General features: G+C 40.3%; 1 protein-coding gene across 1 annotated transcript in view; it reads left to right on the top strand.

Moving 5' to 3' along the window:
- Positions 1 to 22,241, top strand: part of LOC100694470 (uncharacterized) — a 28,528-nt gene extending 6,287 nt beyond the window's left edge. The window contains exons 2-4 of the mRNA XM_019357226.2: positions 15,257 to 15,302; positions 17,354 to 18,817; positions 19,517 to 22,241. Coding sequence (XP_019212771.1) covers positions 15,292 to 15,302; positions 17,354 to 18,817; positions 19,517 to 21,368 — 3,327 coding nt within the window. The 5' untranslated portion in view covers positions 15,257 to 15,291 and the 3' untranslated portion in view covers positions 21,369 to 22,241. The remainder of the gene's footprint in view (positions 1 to 15,256; positions 15,303 to 17,353; positions 18,818 to 19,516) is intronic.
- The last annotated feature ends 1,601 nt before the right edge of the window (positions 22,242 to 23,842 follow it).

The following is a 23,842-nucleotide window of genomic DNA, read 5'->3' as shown; positions in this document are numbered from 1 at the left end:
AGAGACATACCCTAAAAGACTGGCAGCTGGAATTGCAGCAAAAGGTGGTTCTACAAAGTATTGACTCAGGGGGCTGAATAATTACGCACACCCCACTTTTCAGTTATTTATTTGTAAAAAATGTTTGGAATCATGTATGATTTTCGTTCCACTTCTCACGTGTACACCACTTTGTATTGGTCTTTCACCTGGAATTCCAATAAAATTGATTCATGTTTGTGGCTGTAATGTGACAAAATGTGGAAAAGTTCAAGGGGGCCGAATACTTTTGCAAGCCACTGTATATATATATTTTTACACTCACTTTTTCAAATAGATGCAAGTAAAACACAGCAGAAAATAAATAAAATCAAAGACTCAGCAGTCCTGTTGCTCTATTTTCACCTGTATAGCAGGTGTGTCGCAGCCGTCAGTGGAAGAATCTGGCAGTTTCTCTGTGAATTTCACATTCCCGTGGCAGTGTAGGTGCTTGCTCGGAAGTTTAGGGGGTTTTTTCGCTGTAAAAAGACGTTTTCTTCCCACGCAGTGAACAGCGGACGCTAATTTTTTTGTTGCACTCTCGTACGTCATTGTCATGAGACTCTCTCAAAAAAATCACGGTTTTAGTAACGTAGTAACGCAGTGTACTTACGGGAAAGTAACAGTAATCTAATTACCTTTTTTGCAATAGTAGTCCCTTACTTTACTCGTTACTTGAAAAAAGTATTCGGATTACGCGTTACTGCCCATCTCTGGTGTCAACTACACACATGGGCCATATGAAATAGCAGAGCTTTTGAGTTTTCGTCATAGGGAGTAGCCGTGGCCCCAATTGATACGTCAACACAAAATTCTAATTTGCTCTCATCCTCAGATACATTGTCCAATCTGGACCAAAGTGCTCACATATGATAAGGCTCCACCCCTGAACATCTTTCAACTGCCATATTTGACATGTGCAACTGCGCCACCTAGTGGGAACATGAAATGCCATGTTTTACACTTTGGGGTACAGTATAGAGGTGGGTTACCTGAGCAACCTCAAATTTGTCCAGAAAAGCCTTAAGTAATTGATGAAGAGCGAAATTGCTATAACTCAAAGAAATCCAGTCAAGCAACGCCCACTGGTTTGGCTCCAGTTGTTACACCGATCACTACCAAATGTCAAAGGTGTAATAACACTCCTGTCCTGACCAGATTGATGTGCCCATCGTCAGGAATAATGAGAGTGCCACCTAGTGGGAACAGTAAATTTCACGTCTCATACTTTTTAGCACTGCTCCTCACAGGTTGATCAGATCCACCTGAAAAGCGGTGAGAATAAACATCAGTCCCTCATGATGCTTCAGTGTCAAAATTGTGAGTTAACATTGAACGGCGTATCCTGGTGACAAGGCAACTCACCATGAAACAGGAAGTAGCTTTTGAGGGGCTTGGAAAGCTCAAAAACTCTGGCACACACCTCCAGTGTGAGGAAGGCTTTCCTGTTGCCTGATTGTTTTCATGGAATATTGAAAAATGGCTCCACAGCGCCCCCTACAATACTTTAAAAGATCAGCTCCTGTTCTATCTATTAGTCTGAAATCCGGCAGGCTTATGTAAGATATCAACATGAACAAAAAAGCCTCTCGGAGCAATATCCCAAACCCAGCGGGACCCAACTGAATGTGTAGATTTGGCGACAATTTTCACAGTTTTCAGGCCTCGTACTTTAAAGAACTCGAGGTATTTCATCACATTGACATGATATTCGGTAAGATTACTTGAGGACTTTAAAGACCTTTGTGTTGTTAAATTGTGAAGCTTGTTACTTTCCGTGAAACAGGGTGGTCATGGCGACAAGTGGATTTTCAATCACTCGCCAAAAAGCACTAAACTGCTGTCACTCAAAGACATAATGTCCAATCTCTCCCAAACTTCACAAGCATGATGAGAGTCGAGCACAAAAAAGTTTAAAATACCATTTGTCAGTAGTGGTTGGAGCGCAACCTAGTGTGAAGAGGAAATGTACGGTAGACTATAATTGTCATTGAATGAGATGAAATTTCATTTAAACCCTATTAAACCATATTAACCCAAACATTTAAACCCTATTTTTCATGATTTACTGGATTAACCCTCTGAGGTCCATAGCTGGTCTGACTACTTTTGATTTTACTGTATTTCACCTCTACATTTTTATTTTGTCTTTCTTTCTCTTTTCACCACAACCTCACCTGTCTGAATTTCAGTTATTTTTCTTTACATAATGTATTGATGCAACTGATCTGAAATCACACAGAAAACAACAAAAAAAACAGAGTAAGGAAAAGTTATACTTTTTACAGTAAGAACCAAAAACATGTTTACTGACTTATTTTCATAACTTAAAATGCAAATATCATTTGTAAATTTTAAAAACCTATGCACAAATTTTGTAAACAATAAGGTTATATACAATTGTATACATAAAAATGCAGCCAATGCCTCTTGATTTTTTTGTACAAACTGCTCCTTGTGGCTGTTCAACTTGTAGCCAAGCATCGTACTGATTACTGCTGCTGTAGCGTAGATCAGCTGGTAAGTCTCAATAAACACTCCATCACTCTCCTTCTTGGTCAAATAGCCCTTACATAGCCTTGAGGTGTGTTTGGGTCATTCTTCTGTTGAAAAATAACTGATGATCCAACTAAACACAAACCGGATGGGATGGCATGTTGCTGCAGGATGCTGTGGTAGCCATGCTGGTTCAGTGTGCCTTCAGTTTTGAATAAATCCCCAACAGTGTCACAGGAAAGCACCCCCACACCATCACACCTCCTCCTCCATGCTTCATGGTGGGAACCATGCATGTAGAGACCATCCGTTCAAGTTTTCTACATCACATAATGACACGGCAGTTGAAACTAGAGATCTCAAATTTGGACTCAGCAGACCAAAGCACAGATTTCCACTGGTCTAATGTCCATTCCTTGTGTTTCTTGGCACAAACAAATCTCTTCTGCTTGTAGCTTTCCCTTAGTAATGGTTTCTTAGCAGCTATGTGACCATAAAGGCCTGATTCACACAGTCTCCTGTGATCAGCTGGTGTAGACATGTGTCTGCTACTGAAATTCTTTGTGGAATTTATCTGGGCTCTAATCTAACTTGCGATTTCTGAGGCTGGTGACTCGGATGAATTCATCCTCAGCAGCAGAGGTGACGCTTTGCCTTCCTGTTCTTCGGCGGTCCTTGATGGTTTTTGCGACTGCACTTGAGGACACAACATTCCATCATCAAGTGATGATGGAATGTTGTTTCTCTTTAATTAGCCGATTGGTTTTTGCCATAATATGAAAGTATGAATTCTAACAGCTGTCAAGTAGTGCTGTCAGTTGTTTACCATCCTGACTTCTGCACAACACAACTGATGGTCCTAATCCCATTAAGAAGGTAAGATATTCTACAAATGAACCCTGGCAAGGCACACCTGTGAAGTGAAACCATTTCATGCGACTACTTCATGAAGCTCATTGAGAGAAAGCTAAAGCTTTGCAGCACTGTCAAAAAATAAAAGGGTGGCTACTCAATCTAAAACGCATCCATCCATCTTCTTCCGCTCATCCAGAGCTAGGTCGCGGGGGCACCAGCCTAAGCAGAGAAGCCCAGACCTCCCTCTCCCCCAGCCACCTCCTCTAGTTTGTCCAGGGGAACGCCAAGGCGTTCTCAGGCCAGCCGAGAGATATAATCTTTCCAGTGTGTCCTGGGTCTGTCTCATGGCCTCCTCCCGGTGGGACATGCCCGGAACACCTCTCCCAGGAGGCACCCAGGAACCATCCTTGTATGCCTTGTATGCTCCTCACATACAAGATCTTAAATAATCAGGCCCCATCTTATCTTAATGATCTTGTAGTAACATATCACCCCATTAGAGCACTTCGCTCTCGCACTGCAGGCTTACTTGCTGTTCCTAGAGTATTTAAAAGTAGAATGGGAGGCAGAGCCTTCAGTTTTCAGGCCCCTCTTCTGTGGAACCAGCTTCCAGTTTGGATTTGGGAGACAGACACTATCTCTACTTTTAAGGCTTAGAAATTTCCTTTTTGCTAAAGCATATAGGTAGGGCTGGACCAGGTGACCCTGAATCCTCCCTTAGTTATGATGCAATAGACATAGGCTGCTGGGGGATTCCCATGATGCATTGAGTTTTTCCTTTCCAGTCACCTTTCTCACTCACTATGTGTTAATAGACCTCTCTGCATCGAATCATATCTGTTATTAATCTCTGTCTCTCTTCCACAGCATGTCTTTCATTCTGTCTTCCTTCTCTCACCCCAACCGGTCGCAGCAGATGGCCCCGCCCCTCCCTGAGCCTGGTTCTGCTGGAGGTTTCTTCCTGTTAAAAGGGAGTTTTTCCTTCCCACTGTCACCAACGTGCTTGCTCATAGGGGGTCATATGATTGTTGGGTTTTTCTCTGTATCCATTATTGTAGGATATACTGTACAATATAAAGTGCCTTGAGGCGACTGTTGTTGCGATTTGGCATTCTATGAATAAAATTGAATTGAATTGAATTGAAAAATCATTATCAGATGCCAAAACCACCCCAACTGGCTCCTTTCGATGTGGAGGAGCAGCGGCTCTACTCTGAGCGGCTCCTGGATGGCCAAACTTCTCACCCTATCTCTGAGGGAGAGGCCAGCCACCCTTCGGACGAAGCCCATTTCTCCCGCCTGTATCAGTGATCTCATTCTTTCAGTCATTACCCAGAGCTCGTGACCATAGGCAAGGGTAGGGACGTAGATCAACCGGTAAACTGAGAGCTTTGCTTTTACCCTCATCTCTCTCTTCACCGCAACAGACTGGTACAGCGTTCACATCACTGCAGCCGCTGCACCAATCGGCCTCCCTTTTCCCATCACTTGTGAACAAGACCCCGAGATACTTAAACTTTTCCACTTGGGGAAAAAACTCGTCCCTGACCCAGAGTGGGCACTCCACCCTTTTGCAGCTGAGGGCCATCGCCTCAGATTTGGAGGTGCTGATTCTTATTCCCACCGCTTCGTCTAATCTGAAATATAAAACACATTTAGAGTTATTGATAATTTTTTTCTTTGCTACATAATTACATATATCCGGCTTCATATATTTGATGTCTTAAGTATGTATCTACAATGTAAAGAGTAGTAAAAATAAAGAAAAACTATTAAATGTCCAATATTTTGACTCGTACACAGTCAAGCCCATAATTATTCATACCCCTAGCAAATTTTGACTTAAAGATTCTTTTATTCAACCAGGAAGTTTTGTTGGGTTTGTTTGACCGGAAATGGTACAGGCGTCTCCCAAAAGACAATACGATGATGTACAAGAGGCATCATTGTGGAGAAAAAACTACATCTCAGGTTTATTTACATTTGAGCAAAAAGTGGCCTGTCCAAAATTATTCATATCCTTCTCAATAATCAATAGAAAAGCGTTTATTGGCTATTACAGCAATCAAACGCTTCCTAAAATTGCAGACCAGCTTTTGGCATGTCTCCACAGTCATTTTTGGCTATTTATCTTTAGCTCCAAATCTTTCAGGTTGGTGGGTCTTCTAGCCATCACCATGATCTTTAGCTCCTTCCACAGACTTTCAATTGGATTCATGTCAGGACCCTGGCTGGGCCACTCCAAAACGTTAATGTTGTTGTCTGCTAACCATTTTTTCACCACTTTTGCTATGTGTTTTGGGTCATTGTCATGCTGAAATTTCCACTGGTGCCCAAGGCCAAGTTTCTCTGCAGACTGCCTGATGTTGTCATTGTAAATCGTCATGTATTGCCACCCCCAAAGCATTAGGGTCCCACCACCATGTTTGACAGTGGGGATGGTGTTCTGTGGTTTGAAGGCTTCTCCTTTTTTATGCCAAATGAAGAAAACATCATTGTGACCAAACAATTCAATTAATTTTTCTTTCATCTGACCATAACTCAGAAGACCATAAGCACTAACGGTTACAGCACTATCGAGAAGGAGGCTCTTGCCCTGTTACTGGCTTTACAGCACTTTGAGGTGTATGTTGGATCGACATTGTTACCGGTACAGGTGTTCACGGATCATAATCCACTGGTGTTTCTGTCTCAGATGCGTAATTCCAACCAGTGATTGATGCGCTGGTCGCTGCTGCTGCAAGACTTTAACCTACAGCTCCACTACAAGAAAGGTCAGCACGTTACCGTTATTCTTCGTTGTCCAGATGATCATTTGCAAAGGCCAAGCGAGCTTTTGTGTGCCTTATCTGGAAAGTGGTGTCCTTGGGATGAAACCCTCCATGCATGGCCAGGAGCTTCTGTGTCTTGATGTCAGTAGCTTCTTTCACCTCCTTTGGCCAGCTTATTACCCCAGCAGGGTACCTGATAACGGGGAGGGCGTAGGTGTTGATAGCCCGGATATTGGTCTTAGCATTCAGCTGACTCGTCAGGACTTGCCTGACCATCTGCAGGAACTTGGTGGTTGCAGCTTTTCCTAGGTTCCCATTTGCCTGTGGGATCAACCAGGCTCAGGGAGGGCCGGGGCCATCTGCTGCGACCGGTAGGAGTAACAGAAGGAAAGCAGGACAAAAGACATGCTGTGGAAGAGAGACAGAGATTAATAACAAGTATGATTTTGTTACACATCTCTGCCACAAATCAGAGCCTAACAAATATTTCAAAGTCTCTCTTAGAGGTACATAGTATGCAAACTAATCTGTTCTATTCTCACTTTGTCCTAAAAATGTTTTCTTGGGCTCCGCATAATTCAACATCTGTATGAAGGTCTGTGTTCTGGAATATGTTGTAATCACTGGCCCTTTATGACATGCAGAAAACAGCCTGGATCCCTTGACCGCCTTACAAAGCTTGGAAATACCCTCATCAGATAATGTTTCAGTTTTTAGGAATGTAGTGAGCTTATTCAGAGTATATGATTGACCCAACTCATGTATTTTTTTAAATTTCCTCTACAATGGTCAGGATGGCAGAAGCAGGTCGCAATGAAATACATAACCCCTCAGTGACTTCACTGACTTGCCACAGAAATCAAAAAGGAACATTGTCTTTAGCTGCTCCTGGTAAATTAAACGGGTGTTTGTTTCACAGTAAAGCTAGCTAAAATCTTCAACCTGCTGCATTAGCATGAACTTTCCAGAAATCTAAACAGGACTGAAGGGGGTGACAGAGGAACGCTTTCAACGCAACAAGAAAACTGACCAAGCGAACTATGGTTACAGCTGATATACGTTTCACGTCTAATGATATACTTACATTGAAAGAGAAGGTTGTTGGTTCGGTGCAGGGTGCTGCTGGCCTCCCTTCCTGATCTGAGTCAGTCTAGACCGTTAGAAGTGGCACCATCTTCTTCTTCGTTGGTTTGGCGGATTACACGCTTCCAAGGAGTATTAGTGCCCTCTGCTGTTGCAGTACCTCACAGTCAGACAGCTATCTCTCTGTGACACCCTCGTCTAAGTTTTTTTAATTTTATATAAAGGTATATAACGGTTTAGACATGTGATGCATTGTCTCCAAAATGTGCATATAAATGAGACTTTTTAAAGAAACTGATATATTTTATAATACATTCTTTGACTCCTCTTGACATTGCAAACTACTGATTATTTCATTATTTCTTTGGTATTTCATTTTTATCAATTAATTTTAAATTCAGCAGGTAGTATCACATTCAAATAGATTAAACAGTGGTAAATCCATGATTTAAATCTCCTGTTCCACCACATCCCAAAGGTGCCCTTGGTTTGGGATCTGGTGAACGTGGAGGCTGATGGAGTTCAGTGAAGTCATTGTGATGTTTAAGAACCCAGTTTGACATGATCACAGTTTTGTGATATGGTGCATCATCTTTCTGGAAGTAGTCATCAGAAGAAACGGATAGACATGAATGGTGGTTCGAGGAGAGGAGTAAATGGTAAATGGCCTGCATTTGTATAGCACTTTACACTACATTCAGTCATTCAACTATTCACACACACATTCACACACTGGTGATGGCAAGCTACATTGTAGCCACAGCTGCCCTGGGGTGCACTGACAGAGGCGTAAGCGATTAACTAATAAGAAAAATTATTTTTAATGATCAAACCAACTTAATTGATATTCTGATTTTGAATCCTGAGATTCTAAATCTCAATGTAATTTTTTTGCAATGATAAGGAAGATTAAAACACAATCACTTGCGACTCATGATGTGCATTAAAGGGTTAAAAAAAACACTGTAAAAGCACACAGACGGTGTTATTTTTAGGGTAATTGGTTCTACAATAGAAATTAATTAATAATGCGACAAAATTTTTTTTCATTGTAAATAGCTGTGTTATATACATGGTGAGACTGTAGAACTTAAAGAAACAAACATATTTTTTATTTTTTTAATTTTTAGTAATTGATCGTATTTACTGTTAAGATATACTGTTTTATCAAACACTCTGAGGTTGTTAATATAAAAAAAAATTACAATAATTCTAACAATGTTTTGACATTTTGTTAAAATTAAAAGTACGGTATGTTTTGAATAATTAATATACAGTTGTAAATTGTAAATTCAAATGAAAAAAGCAGCAAAGATTGTCATTCATACAGAATTATTATGTAAATTGTAGGGTGATTAATTGTAGATAATGTTAGAGATTTTTCCTGTTGTTTTCGAAGACAATGTGCCAATTTACTGCAAATTAATATATTTTCAACATATTAGCGGTGTAAAAGTGAAACCAAATCACCTTTTGTCAATTTACAGAAATTTAATATGCATATTACAATCATTTACTCTTTTTGATTTAATGGTAATTTGCCGTTGCCATTTCACAGTTATTTACCGAAATTTATACGTACATTTCTTACAGTGTATTAATTAACAAAAGACCAAGACAGACTTTTAATTCATTTGAAAGCCTGATGCTTAGCATCGTCCACCCCAGCTGTAAAACTCAGAAACCAGTCTTACTTGTTATCATCTATCGTCCACCTGGGCCTTACACAGAGTTTCTCTCTGATTTCTCAGACTTTTTATCTGATTTAGTGCTCAGCTCAGATAAAATAATTATTGTGGGTGATTTTAACATCCATGTAGATGCTAAAAATGACAGCCTCAACATGGCATTTAATCTGTTATTAGACTCAATTGGCTTCTCTCAAAATGTAAAAGAACCCACCCACCACTTTAATCACACTCTAGATCTTGTTTTAACATATGGCATAGAAACTGAACATTTAACAGTGTTTCCTGAAAACCCTCTGCTGTCTGATCATTTCCTGATAACATTTACATTTACAATAATTGATTACACAGCAGTGGAGAGTAGACTTTATCACAGTAGATGTCTTTCTGAAAGTGCTGTAACTAAGTTTAAGAATATAATCCACCCACTGTTATCATCTTCAATGCCCTGTACCAACATAGAGCAGAGCATCTATCTGAACGCTACTCCAACAGAGGTCGATTATCTTGTTAATAATTTTACCTCCTCACTACGTACGACTCTGGATACTGTAGCTCCGGTGAAAAATAAGGCCTTAAATCCGAAGTACCTGACTCCGTGGTATAATTCTCAAACACGTAGCCTAAAGCAGATAACTCGTAAGCTGGAGAGGAAATGGCGTGTCACAAATTTAGAGGATCATCATTTAGCCTGGAGAAATAGTTTGTTGCTTTATAAGAAAGCCCTCCGCAAAGCCAGAACATCTTACTATTCGTCACTGATTGAAGAAAATAAGAACAACCCCAGGTTTCTCTTCAGCACTGTAGCCAGGCTGACAAACAGTCAGAGCTCTACTGAGCCAACAATCCCTTTAACGTTAACTAGTAATGACTTCATGAACTTCTTCACAAATAAAATTTTTATCATCAGAGAAAAAATTACCAATAATCATCCCACAGATGTAATATTATCTACAGCTACTCTTAGTACCATTGATGTTAAGTTAGACTCTTTTTCTCCAATTGATCTTTCTGAGTTAACTTCAGTATTTACTTCCTCCAAACCATCAACGTGTCTTTTAGACCCCATTCCTACAAAACTGCTCAAAGAAGTCCTGCAATTAATTAATCCTTCAATCTTAAATATGATCAACCTATCTCTAATAATCATCTAAATATGAACCGGAGCCAAATTCCTTGTTTGTCTGCACAAACATTCAATTCAATTCAGTTGTATTTATACAGCACCAAATCACAAAAACAGCTGCTTGATGGCATGGCAAACTTGCCTAAATAAAAATGATTCTGATTTTGAATATAGGGAATTAACTGAAGAGCTTGCTTCATGTTCTTATGCTGCTTATCTGTATTTCTAGTCTAGGTTGTCTGGCGTTTGGTCCCGTTCATGCCTTGTGTCGTCTCAGTGCCTGTTTTTCTTGGTCTTGCCTCTGTGTGTTCTCTCCTGTTAGGTCAGTCTTGTCTTCATGTTTATTTGTCTGTTCCTCATCATGCTTTTTTCTTGCTCTCTTGTCCCTCTGGTTATGTTGTTAGGTCATCTGAGTCTTTAGGTTTCTGTTGTCTTGCCTTCCTGCAGTTCTTTCCCCCATGTATAGTCTTGCTCTTTTTATTCCCTTGTTCCCCAGTCATGTCTGTGTCACTCCCGCTGTTGCCTGTACCCCGTCAGTTGTGTCTGTGTTTTTCTGTACTTCCTGTTTTACTTTGATAGTCTCCTGTCGATGTGCATTGTGTTCTGTTTTGCTTCTTCCCCATCCCGTCTGTCTGATTAGTTACCAGCTGTGTCTCCCAGGTGTTTCCTCTTTGCTCTGTTTCCCTCTTGTATTTAGTGTTTGCGTCTTCCTCTGTTTGGCGTTGCATTCTCCCTCATTCCACGCTGTGTGTTCTGCCTGCCTGCCTGTTTAGGTCATGTGTATTCTAGTTTGTTTTGTTATTCTGGAGTACAGCAAAAAGCTGAGTTTTAAGTTCTGTAGGTGAGTCTAGGTCAGGGCAATATGGTGAAAAATATTTATCACAATATATATTTGAAAATTTGCAATAACGATATAACTGACGATATAATTGATGCGAGACAAAATACTTTACAACTCCACAAATTTATTAGTGCAAAAAACCCCGTCAATTTATTTTTACTTAAATAAGCAGCTGTTTTTTATGTGCATTAAAGCTATATAAAAATTTAACAGTGCAAATGCAAATTCCTTGCTGACAGTTTAACCAAAAGGCATTTCCAGTGAAAATGGGCTGACATATCCTGAGCATAACCATGTATAACATCCACAAAAGTTAAAAAGAGGTGCTTTGCAACATTAAACTGCAATGTGCCAAACAAATAAGTCAAATACGTATTTTTCGGACCATAAGGTGCATGGGATAACAACATATATATTAATTTTTTTTAAGAAATCTCTCAGTCAGAACATGCTATATCATGTTTAGGTGGAAACTAGCGAGCTAACTTCCTGCTAACGTCTAACTATATTAAATGTAATAAATTTGTTTTCATGGATGCCTGGATGTTAAACTTAATTGTTAAGATAACCTTTATAAGATAACCTTTATTAGTCCCACACGTGGGAAATTTGTTGGAAGACCACATCTCACAAAGACATAAGCTTCGAAGGCGTTTGGAGGGGGTGGGGGGTGAGTGTAGGTCCGTGTCAGTGTACATGTGCATCTGTGCATGTGAGTGTGCGTGTGTTCCGTGTTCAACCGAGAGAAAATGTCCCTTCACCCGCTGTGGCGTGTCCAGCGGGGTGGCCAGGCCACCCCCCCAATCAGACTGGCCACCCCAGGTGCCACCCCGAAGCTAAAACAATAAAATTCAATGAAATATCAAATGCACGATTATGTTTTCACAGTGAAGCTCAGATATCTGAGTGTAAGTGAATGCAGCATCGGCTTCTGCGCTATGAGCGTCATGTTAGCAAAGGTAGGAGAGCCAAGCATTAAAGACAGCACCGCAGAAAACAATTTTTCAGTGAAAGATTAACAGTTTAACATAGCTGGACTGGCCATTGAGCATACCGGGCATTTGCCCGGTGGGCTGATGACTTATTTATTTATTTTCTTTATAATGAACAATGAGAGGTGGTGGATTGGCCAGATGCTGGCCGATGTGTAAAATAACTCAGCTGTTTGGTGGTCGCTATGGCGGAGCTTCCACAGAGGCCAGCAGGTGGATGAGGGAAAGAGGAGGCAGGAGGACGAGAGACCCGAGGCGGTCGCCAGTCCGAGTGTCAGGTGAACTGAACTTCAGGTAAGAAGTTATGACCTGCAGTCTATCTGGGTCAGATATAAACCAAGTTTAGGTGGAGTTTATTTTCGTTATGCTGACTTTTTCCTACTGCGTACTAGCTAGCATGAGTTTCTATACAGCTGGGTGGGTGCTATGTTACTGATAGTGAACTTTATTTTATTCATAAGGTTAGTTAGTAGAGTTGCCAACGGCTCCATAAAAAATGGAATGGTCCCTCTTTACGCTGCACAGCTGCCTCTTCTCTCATTCTCTCCCCCTCCCTCTCCTGTTGCTACTTCAATCATGAAACTGATCAATGATCAGCTGATCGGCTTTTCTCTCTTGTTTGTTTATCGCCCACTTTGCGCCAGAAAGAGGAAACCAGCGGATGTCGCGCTAAACAACAGCAGCACGTTTAAGCTTGATCAGCTGTTGTTAGAATTTATTTAATATTAATTTCTAGTATCAGCTGATGTTTGCTGGAGCCACAGCTGTAAAGCTGCTGGTCATGATGTCGGTTTGGATATCTGGTGAGAGGGAAACATGAAGATGAAACCAGGAGATGTCCTTACTGAATCATCAGAGCTGAACAGGTGATGGAGAAACAGGTTTACCTTTTAGGTGACATGAATGAGTTGAAGGGAAGTTATGAACTGTTTCTGAGAGACAAATAACACCAGGATCCTTTTCTGTGTAGCTGACAGCTGGTAACTGTGCAGGGACGGGTCTAGCAAAGTTATGCCAGGGGGCCAGGTAGGGCATTAACAGGGAAAGGGGGCACAAAGAAATACTTTTCTTTCTTATTCTCATTTAAAATATCTAGCTTTTATTAAATAACTATCTGAATCTTGTGAACAAAGTTTTTATCTGACGTAAAATGTATAGAAATCATACATATACCAACAAGACTTTGTACATCACTGTCACAACAGTGTTTGTTTTCATTCAAAGGCTTTATGGCTTTAATACCTGGTGGGCCGGTCTCTGGTCAAAATGCCCGATTTTTTGTCCCAGTCCAGCCCTGCAGGTTAATACTGGCAGTGTCACCATGCCAGCTGACTGTATTTCATCATCAGCCAGTGTTGTTCTTTATACATCAATATTACCAAAGTTTACCATAAGGCAGCATAGAAAGTATTTACTTGCTTTCAGGTTTCATTCAAATGTTAGTCTTTCATTTGTTTCCCCACTTTTTTCCTGTTTCAAAATCAAACACCAGTTTGTGAGAAGATTATCTTCTTTTTTTAATAGGCAGATAAAGTTTTGCATTGGCTAATTTGCCAATTGTATGTTAAAAATGTTCATATTTTAATATTCAAAATTGTTTTTGCCCAAAACATATGTGCCCTATATGTCAGTAAAAATACTATGCAAATATTGCTGTCCTTGATTGCTGAGTAAACACTGACAAAGCACTGATTGTATCGCTTGTACTTTATTAACGCAGTATCTAAAAAATTTGCACCGTAGTGGTTAAAACCTCATTCTAATAAGAGTTAAAAGCGCATTCGGTTATTAGGTTTACAGGGTTATTGAATTATGGTTAACGGTTGGTAGAATTTTTTTTTAACATTATCTGCCAATTACATCTGCCACCCTTCTCCAAATCTGTGCCCCTACCTGGCCCCCCCAACAAAAATTTTCTAGACACGCCACTGTTCACCCGGTTAGGCACAAGTCAGCAGTCTTCGGTCGACGCGGGTGGCCTTTCAGCTTTTGCCTTGAGCATCCAGCTGGCGCCAGGGGGGCCGCATGAAATGAAGATGGTAGCTGTTTTGGTTAGTGCGAACAAACTGCTTCCCATTTTACAGTTGGTCTAATGTCCGTCACTGGTCACAGGTCTCTCGTTGGAGAGCTGTGAGGCTCTCCACGATGTTATCCATCCATACTGAGATGTTATCCAGTTTGCTAGTAGAGCATGAGTGTTCACGACAGCCGTGAGCCTCTCCAAGATGTTGTCAGATGTTGTCAGTCGGTCTCAGTACTCACAGCAGCCTCAAGCTTCTCCAAGATGTCATTCGTGCTGCATCTGATGAGCCCATTCTGAGAAGCCACAGCTCGCTCCATCGTCCCAATCAACATAGCGGGCAGCCTTTTGGGGATTTGAACAGCCGTTTCCGCTTTCTTTGTTCTTTGATAAGCCAGGGCCAAGCCAGCGCCGATCAGCAAGAACCCTGTTTTCATGGTTCCGAAAAGGTGTCTTCAATGTCTTGTCACGGGCTCTCCCGAACCCAGGCTTCTTGTCGAGAGGAGGGTGTCAATTGCATTCAGGGACCAGTTGATTAAATCCATAATTATTTTTTAGGTTTTTAGAGAACAAGTCTGGGAGACTCTCTTAGGGTTAGAGAATAAGCGAGACTATACAAAAGACATGAGAAGCCAAGCAGGAAAGAAAAGGGAGAGGAAGCGGGAGAAGGAGAAAGTGTGACCGCCTCCTTCAAGAGCCAAGATAGACCTGGTAAAGCAGCAACAGTGATCAATTTATTTACGATGAAAGAATTTAGACAGTTTTTAACTCTCAGTGATGCCTAAGTGTTCGTTTGACTTTGGGACCTGAAGTAGATGGAGTTTAGGATCCAGATTACTCCGAGTCCGCGAGGTTCCTGACTACGGTAGCCGCAATGCTCCGGCAAGCGGTGTGGCTTCGTAGCTTACCAAAGTCGTAGTAGTCGTACTGGTGGCTGTCTGACGAACAAAAACCAAACTAGTTCCACATCACTGAAGTTCCACCATTTTTACAAACCAATTCTGGTTCATCTTTTTGATTCAACAATCTGCTTTTGCCCTTCTCATTCTCCGTCACCGCCATGCTTTTTCCATCATGTGCGTATGAAAACAAAGGCGTTTTACCCATATTCTATTGCGATATTTCATTTTCTTATCGTTGCCTAACATTATACCGGTATACCGTGAAAGGTATGATATGGTCCAGCGCTAGGTGAGTCTGCATTTTGGGTCCAATATCCTGCCTGCCGCACACAGCGTATGACAGTAGGCTCTTTACAGTATAAACACAGTAGACGATTTGTTGCTATATTGATAAACCTGAATTGAATTGAATTGTTTTTCTAGGACAACTGCTTAGATTCATTTTCTCTCATATTTTTTTCCAGGTATCATCACATCTGTTTGATCCTCACAGCTCATCATGGCAACACAGTGAGTACTATTAAAACAAGTGAACTAATCATGAGGTATTTACTGTTGCAATTTCAGTTTCACCCCAGTTCTTTTATTCCTCAGGCCCCTAGAGATGACACCGGATCTCAGTAGTTATTTCACAAAACCTTTATTCATCTTCAGTCGCTCGTTCACCTTCCAGAAGGGAAGACATACAGGGCCCGGCAATCCCTCTGCAAAATCTCAACCCTTTGTCTGTTGCTCACAGTTTTATAGAAACGACCCCCAATCGTAAAACCCACATGGTGTGTTGTAAACCCAAAACACTGTGTTTGTGTATGTATGTGCAAGCACGTGACCCCCATCCTGGTTTCCCTTGGGGAATTTCCACTAAGCTATAGCTTCCCTTTGTCCTCCTTTCACAGCCCAAGGTGGGGGAGGGTCTCCTAAATGTCTACTCCTAACTTTATGACACGTTTAGTTAAATCCTAAAGTGAGTTACAAATATCTTCACTACTCTTAACAAAATGGGAAAAACTGTTTTTTTTTCTTCTTTTTTTTTCTTTAGCAAAAAACAGGTTGCTCTTTCTTTTTTCATGTGGCTATTTAATGACATCACATTTGGGCTCAGCACAAGAAAAGTATAGGACTACCAAACAAGCAATCAACCAATGATTCAAATAATTGTTTCGAACATATAAGTCACCAAAAAAAAAAAAACCCCACAGAATCAGTGAAAGCCTATTCACAAAGAAAAATAAAAATATTGACCATTTCCTTTTCAAAAAGGACCAAGCAAATGTTTATCAGTTCCCAGTCATGTCCAGCTCAACTCCACCAAACCCTATTCATCTACACAGAATCTATCACTGTCATTACTGCAGATTCTAACTCACTGCTGTAGTTTTATAACCTTTAGTATCTGTCAATGTCTTCTGACTGTAGTCAGAAATGTCTGGATTCTGAAATTCTTTTATAGTAAAATGGTAAATGGCCTGCATTTATATAGCGCTTTACTTAGTCCCTAAGGGCCCTCAAAGCGCTTTACACTACATTCAGTCATTCACACACACACACACATTGGTGATGGCAAGCTACATTGTAGCCACAGCCGCCCTGGGGCGCACTGACAGAGGTGAGGCTGCCGGACACTGGCGCCACCAGGCCCTCTGACCACCACCAGTAGGTAAACCTGGGGTTAGTATCTTGCCCAAGGACATTTGGCATGCAGCCTGGAGCAGCTTGGAATCAAACCACCAACCTTCTGGTTAGTGGCTGACCTGCTCTGCCACCTGAGCTACAGCCACCCACCCAGTCTCCAGCTGTTTTCTTATTTCCATTGTTGTCATTGTGCAACATACAAATGATAGCTATGTTTATAGCAATAATAGTGCATTCATATCTTTTGCACAGTTACTGTCAGATAATTCTTGATTTCATTTATTGGTGTCATAGAAAGTCCAAGAAAAGGACATGGGTGGCAACAGGTGGATTGTTGGGTTAATTTTTGGTTTATATTTTACCACGAAATAAACAGCATATATTTTCAAAAAATCAAGTCAGAAGTGCGTTCGGTAAGAATCTTGTACAACTCAAACATAAGTTGATAACATTTGACCAAAAAAAAAGGAAAAAAGAAACATTCCCACCACAGCCCACCAGCATTCTCTTAATTCCTTAAATAATGGGAGGGATTTTACTTTTTTAAAAGTAAAATTAACTACAGATTTAAGTAGCAAAACGAGCTAAGTATATTTTTACTGTTTTAAAGATAAAAATGAATACAAATTATGATTAGTACAAATTCAACAAAAATGGCCACAATATATTGGTAACATACACGTCATTGAGTGTTCATACATAGAGACACTGAGACAACATAATACTCGACTGAACAGCAGCATGAGTTGAGACTTTAAGGGATGTTATGAGGGAAAAGGATGAAAAATCCTTCTCCATGTTTGAGAACAAACATTCAAAGCCAAAAAAGCCTGAACAGTCATCAGAAAGATTCTGACAGAAGAGAAAACAGTTACTGCAGTTACACAAATTATATCATTGTGTATTCACATAATCTGTTTTATCTAAAGGAAATATGAGGGCACCATCTCCAACAGTGATCTGAAATCTGATGGACCTCCTGCTGTCTACCAGCTGAGACCAAAGAAACAGAAGTTTGGGACTCTGACAAGAATGACTGTTGGAGAAAAAGCTATTAACAAGATAAATAAAACCATCTTACTTGTGGGTGAAAGAGGAGCAGGGAAATCTACTCTGATCAACGCTCTGTTAAACTACAGCATGGGAGTGAAGTGGAAGGATAGAGTCTGGTTTCAGATCGTACAGGAGGAGAAAAGTCAGACATCAGATGTGACCGTGTACGAGATCTTTGGTTTTGAAGATGAAACTCTGCCCTACTCCCTGACCATTATCGATACTCCTGGATGTGGAGACGCCAGAGGGATCGAACATGATGACATCATCAGTCAAAGATTATTGGACTTATTTCATACAGAGGTTGGAGTTCATGAAATTAGTGCAGTGGGTCTGGTGATGAAGGCAAGTGTGAATCGACTAAGTGACCGACTAACATATTTGTTCGATTCAATGACGTCTCTGTTTGGAAAAAGCATGGAGAAAAACATAGTAGCTCTGATCACACACTCAGATGGAAGAAGACCTAAAACTGCTCTTAAAGCTCTTGAAGTTGCAAAAATTAAATGTGCCAAAAATGAGGAGAATCAGCCTGCTCACTTCCTCTTTAATAACTGCCAGCTTGAAAACCAGAAAGAAAAATACCTGAAACAAAGTTATAAAAACTCAGAGGAAGAAATGAGAGAGTTCACAGCTTTCCTGAAGGAAACTACACCTCTAAAGCCAAAGGCAGCATCTGAAGTGTTAAAGGAAGGTATCAGACTGACAGCCTGCATCCAAAACCTGCAAGAAAGGATCAGATTCACTGAAGTAAAACAAAGAGAAATGAAACAGACACGAGAAGCTCTGAAGAAACATGACAACATTAAGAATGAAGAGGTCCCTCCATTTGTTGCTGAAGTTTTTAAACATAAAGAACCTATCAGAGAAGAGATGTGTGGGCCGGGTTTTAAAGCAGCTGTCAGCTGTACAGTCTGTGAAGAGAACTGTCACTATCCTGGATGCACAGTGCCCTTAGATCACTGTGAGGTCTTTGGAGATGGTTTCTGCACATCATGTACTAACAAGTGTCCTGGATCGAAACATGTGAAAGAAAAATGGAGATATGTGACCAGAATAAGGAAAAGTCAGAAGAATGAACCACAAACAAAAGAGAAGGATGTTCATTTACTTGGAAAGGAAATGAAACAGCTGACAGCAGAAAAGGAAAAGTGGCTCAATGAGTCCTACCAGCATGTTGTCAGACTGGAGCATATCACTCTGAAAGTTGATTCAGCATCCACTATTGTCCACTTGGACCTCCTGATTGAGAAGATGAAACAGAAAGGAGACACAGAGAAGGTCCAGAAACTGGAGGAGATGAAAAAGAGAGAGGATGAAGGAACCAGAGGAACTCTGAGGTATGTCAAACTGCAGCACTTACAGACGGTGACTGTAATTACTTCAGTTTTTCAAAGGTAGCTGTTTGATTATCAGGGAAAAGTGGGCAGATTAATATCACTGCTGAAACACATCAGTGAAAGTTTTTCCTGGGTTTATTTCACTCTCAGCATTCAAACTGTTTCTCCTCTTAACGTGACACAGTTTTAATGAACTATACTTCTGTAATTGATGAAGTGGATGAGAAAAACCTGATTCCCGTAGCTGGATTTGAAGACTAGCTATAGAAATCTATTTTCTTTTCCTTATGAGGAAACTATAATTCTAAACACTGTTTTGTGTGAACATGAAAAAACAGCCTATAAACAGAAATTCACAGCTTGTTTAAATGAGAATTACTCAATTTCCTACACTGAACTAAAATGAGAATAGTGTGCAAAAAATAATTTAGTCCATCCATCTGTCCGTCCATTTTCGGACACTTATCTGTATCTGTGTCATCAAAGACAGCAGAGATTTGCAGACCTCCCTCTCCCCAGTCTCCTCTTCCAATTTATCCAAGCCAGCCTAGAGACAGCATGTCTTGGGTTTTCTCTGGGTTTGTCAAAAGCATCTCACTTGGGTCATTTTGATATAGAGGAGGCTATATAGTTCCTCCCAGTGGCCATGTTCATAATGTTTACATGTGTACTGAAGACATTCTGTGCTCTTCTGTGTAGGATCAGTTTCACCTCACCACCACATGAAGACATCATCTTAAACAGTTTTCTCATCAGTTCAGGATCTCCTAATGTCTACCAACTGAGACCAAAGAAAAAGAAGTTTGGAACTCTGACAAAAATGACTTTTGGAGAAAAAAATCTTAACAAGACAAACAGAACCATTTTACTTGTGGGAGAAACAGGAGGAGGAAAATCTACTCTGATCAATGCTGTGCTCAACTACACTATGGGAGTGAAGTGGGAGGAAGAAGTCTGGTTTCAGATCGTAGAGGAGAAGAAGAAAAGTCAATCAGAAGGACAGACAAAAAGTCAGACATCAGATGTGATCGTGTACGAGATCCTTGGGTTTGAAGATAAAACTCTGCCCTACTCTCTGACCATCATTGATACTCCTGGATATGGAGACACCAGAGGGACTGAACATGATGACATCATCAGTGAAAGATTATTGGACTTGTTTCGATCAGATGATGGAGTTCATGAAGTTCATGCAGTGGGTCTGGTGATGAAGGCAAGTGATAATCGACTGAGTGACCGACTGATGTACATCTTTGATTCAATGATGTCTCTGTTTGGAAAAAATATGGAGAAAAACATTGTAGCTCTGATCACATACTCAAATGGAAGAAGACCCGAAAACCCTCTTAAAGCTCTTGAAGTTGGGAATATTGAATGTGCCAAAAATGAAAAGAACGAGCCTGTTTACTTCCTGTTTGATAACTGCCAGCATGAACAGCGAATGGAGGAAAACACAAGTTCAAAAAAGTCATGGGAACTCACACAGAAAAACATGGATCAATTGACAGACTTCTTAGAAAAATCTAGTCCTCAAAAACTGCTGACAACAGTCGAAGTGTTAAACGAAAGAATCAGACTGAAAGCCTGCATCCAAAACCTAAAAGAGAGAATTGAGTTTATTGAACTGAAACAGACAGAAGTTGCAGAGATCAGAGAAGCTCTAAAGATCCAAGAAGCAAAAAAGATAGAAGCAGAAAAACAGATTGAAAAAGCAAAAAAGAAGCAAGAAACTGTAAATAGAGATGGAAAAGAAGCTCTTAAGCTCCAAGAAATTATAAAAAACCTTGAAGAACAGATGAAGAAGAATGAGAAGTTCACTGTAGAAGTTGATGAGGCATATAAAGTTAAAGAAGATATTGGTGGTGGGATGTGGGGTTTAGTTTTTTATGAAGCAGCTGTCTGCTGTACAGTCTGTGAGGAGAACTGTCACTATCCTGGATGCACAATGGCCTGGAAACCTGCACACTGTAAGGTCATGAGTTGGGGTCACTGCACTGTTTGTACCAACAAGTGTCCTGCATCAGATCACGTGAAAGTAAAGTGGAGATATGTGCCCAAGACAAGGAAAGTTAAGAAGACAGATGAAGAAATGAAAAAGAAGTATGAAAAGAATGAGTTAGAATGTAAGGAGAAGTCAAACCGTTTGGAATGTCTTAAAAAGGAAATGGATGAACTAACAGCAGCTGATTCATCAATGAACAAACAAGAAATGCAACAGAACTATGAAAAGTATCAAAAAGAAAATGAGAAGAAGTGTACCCTGTTGGAAAATCTTGAAAACGAAATGATCCAACTTACAGCAGATAAGGAAAAGTGGCTGGATGAGTCCTACCAACATGTTGTCAGACTGGAGCATATCGCTCTGAAAGCTGATTCAGTGTCCACTATTGTCCACTTGGACTTCCTGATTGAGAAGATGGAGGAGAGAGGAGACACACAGAAGGTCCAGAAACTGGAGGAGATGAGAAGGAGGGTGGATGACAGAAAGAGAGCAGCAGTGAGATACAGGTGTGCTCAAATACAACAACCTGTAAAAGATGGAAAACAATAAAGAGCAAGTTGCAAATTTAGAGAAGCTTGAAAGGGCTGTGTATAAAAACCTATTGCTGTCTATCAGTAATTTCAGAAATAAGTTGTGTTTTTTTTGTTTGTTTGTTTTTTACAGATATTACAGATATTTCTTGTTAATCAGTTACATGCACAAAATTAATAGTTTATTTGGAAACAATGAATCTCCAGTGATTCTTCCTAATTTTACATTTGCATTTGTTTAACAATACTGACAGTTATTACACTGAACACACACTGTACATAAAAGATAAGAATAAGACAAGGATACCCCCTGCTGTTTAATGATCAGTAAAACAGTGTGTGAGAACAGCTCCCTCCCTCTCTGGTATCACAAACTAAACACTGTGTTCTCTACAAATACATGTGTTTCTGTCACATTGTTCTAATGTTGTTCTCACTTTGTCAGTGTGAGCTTTATTCTGCTCCTCTTTTCATGGTGAGTCAGTAAAGTGATTGTGGGACAGTAACATGTCACTGACATGATCCAGAGACAGTCCAACATGTTGTCTTTCTAATCAGTGAGTACAGAGGATGTTGGAGAAACTGAACTCTGACACAGTGTAGAAATATCCAATCCAACTTCTTCAGCGTTTGTGAAGAGTCCAGTCTTGATCTTCTTCCATCTATTCAATTCAATTCAATTTTATTCATACAGCACCAAATCACAACAACAGTCGCCTCAAGGCACTTTGTATTTTAAGGTAGACTCTGAAATAATACATACAGTGAAAAAACCAACAATCATGTGACCACCTATGAGCAAGCACTTGTAGTTGTATAAAGCGCTTTGAGTACTCAGACAGAGTAGAAAAGCGCTATTCAATTCAATTCAATTTTATTTATATAGCGCCAAATCACAACAAATGTCTCCTCAAGGTGCTTTATATTGTACAGTAGATACAGAGAAAAACCCAACAATCATATGACCCCCTATGAGCAAGCACTTTGGCGACAGCAGGAAGGGAAAACTCCCTTTTAACAGGAAGAAACCTCCGGCAGAACCAGGCTCAGGGAGGGGCGGGGCCATCTCCTGCGATTGGTTGGGGTGAGAGAAGGAAGACAGGATAAAGACATGCTGTGGAAGAGAGACAGACATTAATAACAGATATGATTCGATGCAGAGAGGTCTATTAACACATACTGAGTGAGAAAGGTGACTGGAAAGGAAAAACTCAATGCATCATGGGAATCCCCGGCAGCCTACGTCTATTGCAGCATAACTAAGGGAGGATTCAGGGTCACCTGGTCCAGCCCTAACTATATGCTTTAGCAAAACGGAAAGTTTTAAGCCTAATCTTGAAAGTAGAGATAGTGTCTGTCGTCCGTCTACAAATCACTTGTAGAAAGACACTATCACATTTAATCAGTTTCTATGTCAGGAGGATTTTTTTTATTTCTACATCTATGGCCTTGTAGCTAATACTGACTCAAAACAGCATAACCAATTTCATTTTCAACGAAACAAAACAGTCAGTGGCTATAAAACAGGATTTGTTTTACACAGCTGTCACTTTAATGATATTAATTTCTTGGTTGGATGTACAGTACATGTCAACTCTGAGCAGATTTAATACAGTGCACACAGTACAGTAGTGTAACATCTTAATTCAAATCATTTTTCCTACCAAACTGTTTTGTATCAGTAGCGAGTTTAAACAAAGCATACTGTGTAGTTTATAGTGTACAGTGAACAACTGATTTTGTTTTCTGAACTCTTTGTCAGTTTGTATTAAAAACGCCATAAATACTCACCTGTACTGTGCATTTTTCACTGTCAAGTGTATTAAAAGGAACTAGAACTCACTAGATTGTCCGTTTCTTTGAACACTGAATACAGTAATGTGATGCAAGAAAGAAAAAATGGTCTAATCTTACCATGTGGTTATGGAATCAATCCTAAACCAGACCAAAACCTGAGTCAGTAGAGTTGAGACACACCAGAATGTCCATTAGAAATGACTCATAGGTACAGTAGTGTGCAGGAAGACGTAGAACTTCAAAACAGGTGGAAGACTTTGGAAGACTGCTGTTGACCACTTCCACAGTCATTTCTATCGGCAAGACTTCCCATCCTGTCCAAAACTTGATGAGGGCTTTTTGTTGTGCACAAGATGCTGCAACGGAACATTGTTTAGAGCTATAATGACATCCTATATTCATTATTTTGAATCTTTTATGGAGAAATACCATAAAAGATGACCACTTACATACAGGGCACCAGACATTTTTGCCCCACTCAAATTGTTGTTGTAGCTGTTATAGATATTTTTATGATAACAAAGCTAAAAGTAGTCTACATACAATTATAGTGCAACTGACAATGCCACCACTCTGCTTTTTATGTATTGCATGGAGGCCTTCACGTCTAGTAATATTCAGTTCCTTCACCTTTGTCTGTATTTTGGGTTCACCATGTTGTTCTGGCCACACCGAGGTAACAGATTTATATTTGAA

This window comes from Oreochromis niloticus, unplaced genomic scaffold (assembly GCF_001858045.2).
Source record: "Oreochromis niloticus isolate F11D_XX unplaced genomic scaffold, O_niloticus_UMD_NMBU tig00008834_pilon, whole genome shotgun sequence".
NCBI classification, from domain to species: Eukaryota; Metazoa; Chordata; class Actinopteri; order Cichliformes; family Cichlidae; genus Oreochromis; species Oreochromis niloticus.
The sequence above is the reverse complement of the archived record's forward strand: the minus strand, read 5'-3'. Positions and strand labels throughout refer to the sequence as shown.